The 14,102-nt window shown below is 35.0% G+C and overlaps 1 protein-coding gene across 3 annotated transcripts in view; it reads right to left on the bottom strand.

Annotated features, from left to right (window-relative positions):
- The window catches only part of Dpyd (dihydropyrimidine dehydrogenase), an 831,933-nt gene that overhangs the window by 440,903 nt on the left and 376,928 nt on the right, over positions 1 to 14,102 (bottom strand). For all 3 annotated transcript variants that reach the window (XM_034501414.2, XM_076933188.1, XM_076933187.1), the window contains one exon: positions 11,755 to 11,939. In XM_034501414.2, the coding sequence (XP_034357305.1) occupies positions 11,755 to 11,939 (185 nt within the window). The remainder of the gene's footprint in view (positions 1 to 11,754; positions 11,940 to 14,102) is intronic.

Raw genomic sequence — 14,102 nt, 5'->3', positions numbered from 1 at the left:
ACCAATCAGAATGGTTGAATAACATGACTGCTAAAGGTGTTTAAAAGAAAAAGGAAAGCTTTGTAGAATAATGTTAAAGATGAACAAAATGGGAAGATTTCTTATTACTATAAATGGAACTAATTCTTATCAGTTGGCCCTGGTGATGAACTTTGTTCACTGTACTCTGTTTTGAATTTTCTACCTTCAAACTACTTTTTTATTTTCCTGTTCTTACTTGTTAACTATTTCTCAATGGATGATTGGAAAGATTGAACAGGCTTCTCTAAATGCTCAGTCATTGGTACACAGCTCCATGAAATTAATTAACTATTTGAGGAAAAAAATCTGTTGGAGGGCATTGAAGAAGCCAGAGACATGAAGGATATAAATTTCAATTTTAATTAAACTTTCATCTCAGAATGAAGTAAGTTTTTAAGACATCAATTTAATATTGTTGAATTTTACCATATTAGCAAAGATGCTGGATAAAGATTCAGATTGATGTGACAACTACACCAATTCACAAACCAACATGAACTGAGCGTCAGGTCAAAGAAAGAAGATAAGATAGTTTGATATGACCAGACATCTTTCTTTTTAAACTAAAACTCCAGTCGCCAATATATTCTGAGTCTATAGAGGAGTTAGTGCCTGGATTTCTCTGCCAGGTATCCAAATCACATATTCTTTTCACATAGCTTATTGAACTACCCTCAGTTGGTAATGACTTTCTATCACTCTTGACCTGGGGCAGATTTGAACTAGTGACCAAGAGGTTAAAGGCTCTGTATCTCATTACCAATCTCCTGGGATACTTTGTTCCCTCAACAGTTAGTGATTCTTTTGTGCCTGGGTCAAGTCAAAGGAAAACACACACACATACACACACATACACACACACACACACACACACACACACACACACACAAACACACTCACACTCCTCAAATAGTAGAAAGTAGATAAACAATATACAGAATCTAAAATAGACGTGGAGAACTTTAAAGTCATATTTTAAAATATATCACATATAACATAAAATCAAACAATGATTACATAGTGTCTTCAGCCTTCATTGGCTTCATATAAGCTTCATTATTAGGATAAAAAATAATAATGAAATTGACAGTTAATGATAACCATAGTTAGAAAGCAAGCATCATTAACAAATATGTACAATGCAACATTTACACATGTACATATACCACATATATGTACATGTACATATACCACATATATGTACATGTACATATGATGTGGTATATGTACATGTACATATGATATATTCATCTTTTGGATATGTTTTAAGATAACTCTTCCACACAAATTAGTTGCTGGAATGTGGTAAATAAGTAAATGGAAGAAATAAAACAGGCTTATAAATAAAATAACCAAAATACTATTGTACATCTTAACTTGGATAGTTATCACAGAATTATAGCAAATTACTATAATAGGTCAGGTTTGTTAAAGAAAAAAATTGAATATCATTTAGGAACATGCATCCTGGCAGATTCCTGTGTATCATGGAGACACTGAACAGTGAGAAATAATGGTTGTTGTTCAATGATAATGCAAAACACTGGTTGCTAATGAACAATATCCTGCACCCTCCCAACAGAAGGATTCTGAAATCACTTATAGACATTTAATACTAAAACTTTCATAGATATAGATATAGATATAGATATAGATATAGATATAGATATAGATATAGATATAGATATAGATATAAATAGAGAGAGAGAAACATAATTTTAAATTTTACAATCTATTCATTGCCCTCTTTCTGTTCCACCCTCCCACAGTTCCTTGGCCCATTCCTCCTCTTTCTTGTCTCCAAGAGAATGTGTCTCTCCCTCCCACCTCTACCCGCTCTGCCACCCCCACCCACTCATCCTCACCACTCCCAAGAGCCTCATTTCTCTTGAGGGTTAGGTGTGTCTTCTCTTACTGAGGCCAGATAGGGCAGTCCTCTGCTGTATATATGTTGGGGGCCTTGGGCCTGCTTATGTATGCTGCCTGGATGGTGGCTCAGTGCCTGAGAGATCTCTAGACTGATGGTCTTCCTATGGGGTCACCCTCCTCCTCAGCTTCTTCCAGCCTTTTCCTAATTCATTATCTCATGCCTTCTCTGTGTTTGACTTTAGGGAATAAATTTTCCCTGAAAGAAAATGCTTCCTTTACTCATTTTTTCATCCACATCTTTTAAAACAGGCTGTGTGCAATTTCTCTCCTTTATTTGAATTTCTACCAATATTGTTTCCTTATTTATTCTTCTATAATAACTCATGTGTTTTCTTGTATATTTTTATTTATATTTTGTCATTATAGCTTATATCTGCTCTGTATATTAGCAATACTTAACTCCATTCATATATTTTCAGTGCTAGTAGTGAATATTGTGCTTATTTTCAACATTCCAATTGAAAGACAGTATATTTTAAATTAAACATTTCCCCCCAGGTAAGGGTTTATATTGTATTTTTCTATATATTTATTGGTAACTTTATACATGGATATAGTGTATAGTGTATACATAGATCAGCTTCACTCCCTCCAGTTCCCCTGCATGGTGTCCCAACCCATACCCTTAAAGCACATTTTATTAAAAGAACACCTTGACTCACATCACTGTACCACACATCCAATAGAAGTAAACCAGCTGGCCTTTGAAATCACATAGTTCATTTTGATGACATCTACAACACAACTAGTCAGTGCTTATAAGAGCTCATTTTCACAATTAGCATGACTACATCAGAGCAAATACGCCTTTTATCCAGGTTAAGAATGTAGAAGTTAGCTTGCATTGTACTCCAAGTTTGCTTCTCAGTAGGATATAACATGATGACTTCATCTACATTTTCACCCGCTCTTTTCTTTTTGTAAATAAATCCTTTTGTATATTAAAAGCACAACAAGGAAGTGCTTCAAGATTTTGTCTGTGAATGAATCACACTGATTAAATCTTCCTTTTGCTGCTTCTGGGATGAAGGATCTAAGATACTTTAAAGATTCTTAACCAACTTGGTTGAAGCTAAGAGACTAAACACATCAATAGTTTCTCTATTTTTCTCCCTGGGACACAACAAGGATGCTCACAGGGAGCTGAATATCACTACCCAGTGGGAAGCCTCTCTGTGCACAGAAACATTCTTCTTGTACCACTGAGCTGTTTTAATTCACCTCCCAGTTACCTCCCCATTATCCTGTTTGTAGCTGTTTTTAAATATGACCTCCCTAATAAGTTGCACAAATTTGAAAAAGAGAGAATTCCCTTTTTTAATTCATAAAAGCTAAGTTGAATGTAGTTTAAAAAATTATAAAACTGGGTTACAAAATTTTCATAAAATTACTCTTAAGTTGGTTGTTTGAACAAGTAAAAATGGCTGCAGGGTAACTATGCAAAAATTCCAAATTCCTTTGACTGATTTTGAAGGTCTTGTTACATTTCTCATATCAGAAAACATAAATTGTAGATAATAGATTATGAATAATTTTAGACAAGATTCATAATAGAACTGCAACTGTAAATTTATTACAAAGTACTAGCCCTAAATTAAAGAAAAAAATTTATAAAACCAAGAGACAGAGAGACACAGAGAGAGGTAGAGAGAGAGGGAGAAAAAAGAGAGAGAGAGAAAGAGAGAGAGAGAGAGAGAGAGAGAGAGAGAGAGAGAAAGAGAGAGAAAGAGAGAGAGAATTATTTGGGCTGGAGAGATGGTACTGTAATTAAGAGCACTGGACATTTGGATGTTCTTTTATAGGACTTACATTAGATTCCCAGCACACACATCAAGACTTACAATCTTTAGTAACTCCAATCTCAGTGATGCTAATGCCCTCTTCTGGTATATATATATATATATATATATATATTCTAGTTAAATAAATAATTTGATTGAATATGAAAATAAAGCATAAAAACAAAATTCAAGGTTTAAAATTACTCAATTTTCAGATTTTATACTTTCTCTTTGGATACTTATCGTTATACAGAGTATTCAGAAATTCTTACTCAACTGCCAGAAAAAAGCTCAACTCTATCTGGGCTTCACAGATAGCAGCCCATTAGAAACAATTAAGATGGCATTTTGTTGGACCACTTATCAGTGCAGCAATTAATGGAGAGTCAGTACACTTGCTTTTAATAAAATATTTCATTATCTTAGAATATTTCAGTGCCCAAGAGACAAATAACCCTTGAAATGTGATTTCTGTTGAGATGGTAGATTGTCTTTAGTACATAGTCCAAAGAAGAACAAATTTTATATTATAAAATAAGGAAGAAAAATGTTGAAAAGATACCACATTTCTCCACATTTGCACCAGACCTGACATATCATTTCTATACGTGAACAATTTCTACCACACTGTATGCCTCAGATTAAAATGTGTAAGCTGTGTGTTTTCATCCTGCTATAGAAATCGTATAGTTACAGATCTTTCCCTGTTCTTTCCCCATATAGCTTTATGTGTTCAAGACCTGCATGAGTCTTTGCTTTACATTTTGATAAAATCAGAAAATGCTGATAAGTACAGGGCTGACAGGACAAGCAGAGGGCACGTGGAACAGCCCTAGGAAGGTGTTCCTATTGCTGAACAGAAAGCGCAGATTTTCATAGTTCTCACACCTGGTGCGCACTGTTCTGCATTCCAGACAACTGGTACCCTTGTTTGGATTTATTTGGGCAGGGAGCTACATCTAAGACCTTATCTAGTCACCTTTGTTTCTTCCTTTTAAAGTTACACCAATTCTAAAATTTGAAATTCTTTTACGTTTTAGTTTCCTGACTTTGTGTGTGTGTGTGTTTGTGTGTGTGCGTGTGCATGCCCGTGTGTGCATGTGTACGTGCCATGAATTCTTCATGAGCACTTATCCATGTTACCCCTTACCATTATATGTTTAATGATTGCACTTCAGTACACTTTCATTTTTTAACAGATTTCTTCGCTATGTTTTAAAATTTTTCAAAGACATTTATTAATTCTAATATTTATGTATATCAGTATGTTTATGTTCACAACTGTGTATGTGTTTGGAGACTAAATCCCCCGGAGCTGGAGCTCAAAGCAGTAGTCAGCTGACCTTGGTGGCTGCTGCGGAATGAACTCAGATTCCCCACCTTGGCATTCCCCTACACTGGGGCATTGAACCTTCACTGGACCAAGGGCCACTCCTCCCCTTGATGACTGACAAGGCCATCCTCTGCTACATGTGCGGCTGGAGCCATGTGTCCCTCCATGTGTACTCTTTGGTGGGTGATTTAGTCCCTGGGAGCTCAGGGGTTCTGGTTGGTTGATATTGTTGTTCTTATGGGTTTGCAAACCTCTTCAGCTCCTTCAGTCCTTTCTCTAACTCCTCTATTGAGGACCCCGTGCTCAGTCCAATTGTTGGCTGCCAGCATCAGCCTCTATATTTGTCAGGCTCTGTCTGAGAACGTCTCAGGAGACAGCTGTATCAGGATCCTGTCAGCAAGCACTTCTTGGCATCCACAATAGTGTCTGGGTTTGGTGATTGTAAATTGGATGGACGCCCAGGTGGGGCAGTCTCTGGGTGGCCTTTCCTTCAGTCTCTGCTCCACTCTTTGTATCTTAAACTTTAGGTTATTATTTTAGAATCTTAAAAACATTTCTCTTATGGTATAATTTTATGATACTCTTTTAATGATACAGATATAATTTTACCTAATAACCTACAACAATAATATGAACAACAAAGATGTGCAGAACAAGCTCAACATTAAGAGGCTTTCAGAAGTTCTTTCAGCTAATCTTTTGCATAATCCAAAGCATAGCAAGAAAGTTAATTTATTCTCTATCTATCTATCTATCTATCTATCTATCTATCTATCTATCTATCTATAATTGGTATTCCCCTGAGAAGGTCATGTCTTTTGGAGGGACAGCATAATTTGCTAATGGTTGGCTTCTAAATATTAGAAACAGCTTTAAAAATTTCTCTTCAATTCAGAGCCCAAATGCATAAACCAATGTAGTCTACCTCCCCTCCTTTACTGATTTTGGTGCCTTTCCAGTGTCAAGCGTTGGCCCCCACAGCTGGCTCTCAATAAATGATAATTGAGGAAATTAACTAATGAAACTAAAGTGAAGATCTCTTTGGAAAATTATGAGAATAATTGAAATCCCAACAAGGATGTCTTTTAATAACAGCATTTATCTAAAAATATATGTCAAAGAAATTATATATGCACAACTGCAGTGACAGTATGCATTCATTCATGAGGTAACACATGTATGAAATTATTAAAAAATATATTATACCATGTGACAGTTTTCTAAAAGATAAATTGAAAGAAAGGCAAGTAAGGTTTTAAGATTAATTTGTGTGTGTGTGTGTGTATGTGTGTGTGTGTGTGTGTGTGTGTGTGTGTGTGTGAGAGAGAGAGAGAGAGAGAGAGAGAGAGAGAGAGAGAGAGAATCCATCTTCAGAAAACACATTGGTGAGCTATCCTTCCAGTGCCTCAGAAGTTTCTCTTAAATAGAATCATAAGAAAATATCATTTATTTGTAATCACAATGTGTTCATCATATAGAAAATTGTTAGATTTATTTTTCTTTATTTTTAAAAAAATTATGTTCATGTGCATGCATGCATGTGTGCAGGCATGTATGCATGTATGTGTGCATATGTGCATGCATGTGTGTGTTTATGTGTGTGTGTGTATGAAGGTGCATACATGTGAGGTACACACAAAGGGCAGGGCTGTCAGAGCCTATGGAGCTGGACTTACAGGTTCTTGAGAGCTGCTTTGTGTGTTTGCTGAGAACTGAAATTTGGTCTTCTCTAAATGCAGAGCATGCTCTTATGAGACATCTCATTCATTTAAAGAAATCAATTCTGTCATTCTGTATATTTTTCCTATTCAATACATGGATATGTTTGTCTTTTTAACATATACAAAGAGACAAATATTACTAGAACGTGTATATAGCATGACCATTATGTGGGTACCAGTTATAAATGTAGTGTGATGTGCCCGTTAAAAAGTGTCAGATGTAAAGGGACAAGTAGAATCCTGTAAGCAGGGCCTAGACACAGAAAAAATCTTGGTCTGCTGAGTACAATTTATAATCAGCATCATGTATCAAAGAGATTGAGCTTGACCTTGTGTGCAGAGAGGAGACACTGTAAGGATTTTAGAGAGGAAATCAGAATCAATCTCAAATCCTAGAAGGATGAGGGCTTTAGTGATGAAGGACCGGATTTGGGGGTTAGGGTCACATTCAACAGAGATCATGGATACTGGAAGTACATTATAACTGCTTGGAAAGAGAAACTCCGCATGGTCCTTTTGCTTCAGAAGACCATGGTAGAGTGTCCCACTATGTATCTAACGCCACGCAGGGAGGTACAGTACTGATTCTATGTAACAGTCAACTGCACCTAACGTCCATCTCCATTAAGTCTTAAAATGTAATTTGTCTTAAAATGTAATTTTACTAGTTTGTTATGTTGAATCCTTCAGACAAATCCAAAACTTCTACTAACCATTACATCATTAATATTCTAAATACTGTCATTTCTAAACAACATATATTTTAAAAAACAATCTCATTTCTCTTCATCATATTAAATGTTTATTTCTTTTATGAGTAAGTTGAAGTTTAATTGAAATACTTATTTAGTTGTTAAGTGAAATCTTGTCAGAATTAAGGGAGCTAAAAGATGAAATAAAAAAGAACATTATAAAGTACCAGAGTGAGGTTTTTTTTTAATGTTTATATGAATGTATAAATAAAAGTTACTAGTAAAGACTAGGACGTAGAGGAGAAATCAAAGAACCCCAAAATGACTAGGAAAAATATATTCTAGTGTTTTATAGCATTGTGAGGGGAAAATAATTCACAATATTTAATAACACAATGAAAAGATGTAAGAGATTAAAAGCGACCACCACACAAAATGATCAGGTGATAAAAACTTTAATGATTCTTATTTGACTTATATATTTGGACATACTGTATTGTACCTAGTAAATATTTATAATCGTTATGTTAATCAAACTATTTTAATTGCTTAAAGAGATAGTCATCTCATTATTAGACAGTACTCATAGATGTTTAATGCTTTTTAAAAACTTTCAAAACATTACAGAAGAAAAAATTATTTACAATGATAATATGAAATGTTACAAGAATTACTTCTTGGTTCTCTCTCAACTAGAGCCTTGATCAGACTGGCTTGTGGGCATGATTGTAGGACACTTCCTTGACTGTTTTATGATGTAGGAGGGTGCAGTCTACTGTGGGAAGCACCATCTGTAGGCAAGTGCTTTATACAACAACTTTCTGAGCCGAAGAAAGCTATTCCTTCCACTTAAGTTCCTTCCCTGACTTCCCTCAATGATGCTTGGTGACTTTGAAATTCAAGATGAAATGAAATTAAACTATTAAAATTTTTAAAGATTATCAGATATTTAAAGTTATATTGTAGTTTACATTGTGATTTCAATGTATCTAAAGAAAAACAATAAAGGAAAGGTTTAAAATGAGGTATTTGCATATCAAGTTGACAAAGGTGGGTCTCCTAATAGCTTCAGTTACAAATTGACACAATTCAGAATACTTTGGTATTCTTTTCTAGGAGACTAAATTTATGTAAATTGCCTGTAGGGATGACTCTGGGACTTTTTCTTGCTTTGGATATTTAATTAATGTAGAAAGATCTAGGCTATCAAGGATGCTACCATTCCTGGGCAGGTGAGACCGGGCTGTTTAAGAAAGGTGACCTGTCCTTTTCAGAGAAGGGAAAAGAGGAGGAGTGGATCAGGGATGGGGGTCAGGGAAAGGAGGAAGGAGAAATTGTGGTTAGAATGTAATATAGGAGAGAACAGATTAACAACAACAATGACGACAACAACAATAATAGTTTACAGGCTATTGAAAGACATCTGTGTGTTATTTCTTCTTTTCTATTTTTTTTATTTCTAGCCTGTAGCAGATGATCAATAAGAATCTGTTTGATTAAAAAACAAAAGCTGAACACAAACAATAGGGCGTGAACCAGTAAGCAACACTTCCCCTTAGTTTTGGTTAAAGTTCATGCTTGAGTCTCCTGACTACCCTCAATGAAGGACTTAGGGCTGGAAGTTTAAGTTGAATTGAAATAGTTTGACTACAATTTTCTCTTTATTAGAACGTTTTATCACAGTTACAGAAAAGCATGCTAGTACATTATATTATTGAGTGTTTGCTGAGATATACTCATGCAGATATGAATAGGGAAAGAAAGCATAAGACCCAAATAACATTTAAATGTGGCTATGTATAACAGTGCTATGTTATGAAGAGAAAACGGTATGTACTCTCAAGTATTAATGTATGTCTTTTTTGATGGTATTTTTCTTAATTTGTAAACAAAACATCATACCAATATGAGTATTGTTAAATATTATTCCATTTGTTTGTTTCAATGATATCACTAAGAATCACTAAGCCTTATGATGAGTTCCAGTTTAATATTGAAATTTTATTAGTCTGAGTAATTTAGTATAACAAAACTCCTAAATGGATCCTCATGTAGTGGGTTGAACATGGGAACAAGAACTGTCAAGCAATAGAAATGGGACAGATTTGAGAAAGCACGTTGAGTCCAAAGGCAATGGATTTTATCTGGAATTTGGAAATACACATGAATAAGATAAACCCTGAAATATATAAATAGATTAGCAACAAATATGAACATGTGAATATATCCAACATACAACTGGATAATAGAGTGACCTGGTGGGCATAGAATCCAAAGAGTTATACAGGAGAAAGTAGTGTGCAAAAATTCTTAGTAATCTAAAAATAACAGTAGAATAAGTAAATTAAAATGTAGGATGACAAAGGACAGCAATTCAAACAAGAGGCTGCCCATGCATGGGAGATGTCTTCAGCAGCTTTCTCTGTGAGTGTTTGTTTGTTTGTTTTTTGTTTGTTTGTTTGTTTGTTTGTTTTTGAAAATTCTAAGAAAATTACATTTAAAGCAAAGAACGGCCATATAATTTGTAAGGATAATCTTGTTGTCTTTACAGAGGCTGGAGCCTGACCACTCACTAAGTTGCTGTTTCTAAGACCCAATCTTCTTCTACTTCTTAAAAATGGTTTTTTACTTTACTTTTGCCTGGGCACTTCTTTTTAATATATGACCACACTGTACATAACTTTTAAACTTAAGGTTTGCCAATGGTAAGATTTTACTGGATCATAATCTATTCACTACAAAACCCATAGTTCACCTCACTCATTTTTGGAGTCCTAAATTTGAAGGACACCATGCTATGGTCTATATTCAACATCTTAATGTCTCTGACTTGCAGATGCCCTGGTTGAGTGGGAAGAAATAGGTGACTGAAGCATGAAAAGCATTAGACATAGAATACTAAAAGACACAAACAAACAAGAAGCCTAACAAGGCAGCCTGGCTGAAATGCATAAGTTGTAAAAGGAAAACTCCAACGAAGTTGTCATGGCAAAAAATGAAAAAGAGCAAGGAAAGCTAAAAGAAAACATGCATTGTTCAAACATTAAGGGAAACCAAACAAAAAGCAGAAAATCAGGGGGGTGTATAATATCTATACATTTTCTTGAATAAGAGAGAAACTTAGTAGTTTGTACTCATGTATTTATGAATATATATGTATATATGTGTTAATGAGTATATGTTTAACAATGAACAAAAAAGGCCCTGAATTTGAAAGAGAGGATGGAAGGATGCATAGGAAGTTTTGCAGGAAGGAGGAAATTATGTAATCATATTATAATCTCAAAATAAAACAACAAACTATAAAAATTATTAAAAACTGAGTTATAAGATGAACTCATCCAGGAACACTCTATATAAAGGAGGAAATCTAAACAAATTGTAGAATAAAAATAGAGTAGAATGTTTAATAAAAGAACAAACTAAGGTCTAGTAGTTTAACCTTTTTCTGCCCCATTACCACAGAGTCTCTGTACCAGAACTTGTTCAACTTTCTATTTCATCATTTTTACATGCTGCATCTTATCATAAAACCATTTAGTTTAAAAAAACCTAGCAACTGATCTGATGATTTTCAATAGTTTGCTTTCTGCTTGTTTATGTACACCAAATTTGGAAGTGGATAGGACTTCATCTGGTCCACATGGATACACCAAATGGCTTCCTAGTCTACATAGCTTCATTATGAATCAGATTCTAGCTCCTATTCTTGTGTGTATCATCAAATGTGATGCATGTAGTCTCCTTTATTTAAGCTCTTGCAAATACATTGCAACAAGCTTTCACCTTCATACCATTGCACTAATAGAAATACATAATGCATTTTCAATCAGCTGAATAATTTGACTACTCAGCCTGCGTGTTAAAAGTTGTATCCAAGCAAAAAACATATATGCACATATTTTATATGTACATATACAACATATAAAAATGCTCATACAGTGTTAGGGAGGCGGCTCATTGGGCAGGAGTACTTACTATGCAAGCATGAGGGACTAGAGCTCAAATCCTCAGAATCCTTGTGAAATAGCTGGATGGTTCCATGCACCTATAACCTCATCACTGGGAGAAGTACAGACAGGAGGCTCAATGGTGATTTCTGGCTGTTGGCCCAGTTTTTGGCTCATTGAGAAATCCAAGCCAAGGCAATAAGTCAGAAAGGGATAAGGCAGGACTCCCAGTGTGCACTCACATAGGCACATGAACAAGCATAGATTCATATCAAAACCCAAAAAGTACTTATGAGGAAACATGTGATATTGATGTCAAATGCATACCTGTATGTGCTTGTGAATGTACCATGAAGCTTGTTTTCCATCATTGACAGATTCCACTGTGGTGTTAGCCATACCCACCACATCACCACCTGCAAACACCCATGGCTCACTGGTTTGCATAGTTTCTGGATTTACTTCTGGGAGACCCCATCTGTTAAACTTGATGGGACTCAAGGCTTCTTTCACTGAAAAAAAGGGAAAGACAATAGGCAATGATATAGCAGTTTGAGAATTAGAAATATATATATATATTTTTTTTTCTATGGATTTAAGCAACTGTTTCAAATAAACTAGAAAAAAATGTAAGCTAATTGAAATACTAGAGTAAACTCCTTCAAGTTCACTATATAAACTATGAAAACATACCTCACATGAGGAAATTAAAAAAGAGTTGGGCAGTCCTATGTATCTAGTTTACTACACAATCAGAGCTGAATCTATGAAGAAAGTATTTGAAATCCATGTAAGTAAATTTCCTTCAGTGTTACTCATTCATGAAGCTGTTCCCATTCACATCACCCCAACAGTGTTCCTGGTTGCTATAGGGAAATTGTATAGCTGATTCATGGATTAGGATTCAAAACAAGTCTCTTTTTTTTTTTTTATAAGACACTTTATGAAGCAAAATGAGAAAACCTATATATTCGCCCAAGTTATTTATCATTATTGTTTATGCATCTGCATCAGATTCAAAATAACTGTCTCTGGTTTCATAAAAGACAGCAAATATTATTCTCAATTATTTGTAAAAAATCTCTTAATATGCTTATATAATTATTTGCCATATGATTTCTCTAGTAATCTATAGATGTCATAGAAAGGGTTAGGATAATTTAGAGAAAATTACATAAAAATTACATAATTGAATTTTTTTCTGAAATTGTAGTTGTGAGATTTGAAAGATGAAGGCTGTCTGGAAGATGAAGAGCCCCTATGCCGGTACAAATGTGCAGGAGTTCTGGGTCATATGTTATCTACAGGTGGCATGTCATGATTTTTAAATACAGCATCTAGATATAGAAAAAAAGAACTATTCTTCTTCCAGTGGGGGAGATGAGAGAGACAGATAGACAGTCACACAGACACATATATACACACACATACATACATACACACATACATACACACACACAGAGAGAGAGAGAGAGAGAGAGAGAGAGAGAGAGAGAGACAGAGAGACAGACAATGTGTGTGTGTGAACTAAACTGTAAAGAATACCTGGATGTTCCTGAAATTCAAGTTGTTAAATGAATAGCAAAATAATCAAATGTAGATGAAAGTGCCATCCAAACACAAAAACCTAATTATTTCCCTACTAAGATATATAAAAACTGAGATACCATAGAAAAAATCTTGTTCACATGCATAGAGTAAGTGACCACGAAGTACCTAGCCTCAGCTAGTGAATCTATAACACAATCCTGATTCCTAAGACTGAGGGGCCAGAGGGAATGTATGAGTGGAAGACCAGATAATGTGTCTTCTGGAGATGACAGGGAAGCTATAGCACTAATTTTTCAATAATGTTGCTGTCTAAATAAGATCTGAGAATAATCACAACAGCAATCAACATGCCAATGTAGATAGAGAATATCTCACAAGGCTAGACCCCTCAATGAAGAGCTACAAGCAGTCCTATAAGTAGTGAGAATCAATTACTTTTCTCCAGGAGATAAAGCCTCTGATATTTTCCCAATTTTAAGTGACTTGCCCTAAATAAATTCATATAGGAGCAGCACTAAATGGCTGAAGGGATGAAAATATCAGACAAAGTTGCTTGCCTAGGAGGAAGGAGTAGAAAGGATGGAAATACATTATATTCGTGTGGAAAAATGATTAAAAATGAGCCTTGCTTTATACATGTTACAGTCTATGTAAAGTAGGAACAGACATTTATTCTTGGGCTAATGCAGTCAAGCTTTACCTATAATCCTGTGGATCGCAGAGAAACAGAAATGTGTTTTATGTGGCTTGCATCTGTACTGTATGAGACAATACTTGGACTTTAGAAAACACTAGGCTAGATTGATGGGTGTGTGAAGAAGAGAGTCCACAAGATAAAGCTACCACCGTCAGGTTTCTATTTTAAAATCTGCTATTTGTATTTCTTATGATATTTCACCTTTCATCAAGAGTAAAATTAAATATTCATGTAATTATTTTCAATGCAGAATGGCATTTTGAGATTTTTCTAATGTCTTTAAAGGTCACATGAAAGGAGACCTCTCTCATTGTTCCCCATTGCATAACAGATCATCACTACCATCTGTTGACAGTTACTTGAGCTGCAAGAGGAACATCAATAGTGAATATGGCTCAAGTCTTCAATCTGGCATAATGTATCATCA

The sequence above is a fragment of the Arvicanthis niloticus genome, chromosome 4 (genome assembly GCF_011762505.2).
Source record: "Arvicanthis niloticus isolate mArvNil1 chromosome 4, mArvNil1.pat.X, whole genome shotgun sequence".
NCBI lineage: Eukaryota > Metazoa > Chordata > Mammalia > Rodentia > Muridae > Arvicanthis > Arvicanthis niloticus.
Note: the sequence above shows the minus strand (reverse complement) of the source record. Positions and strands in the feature narration are given on the sequence as shown.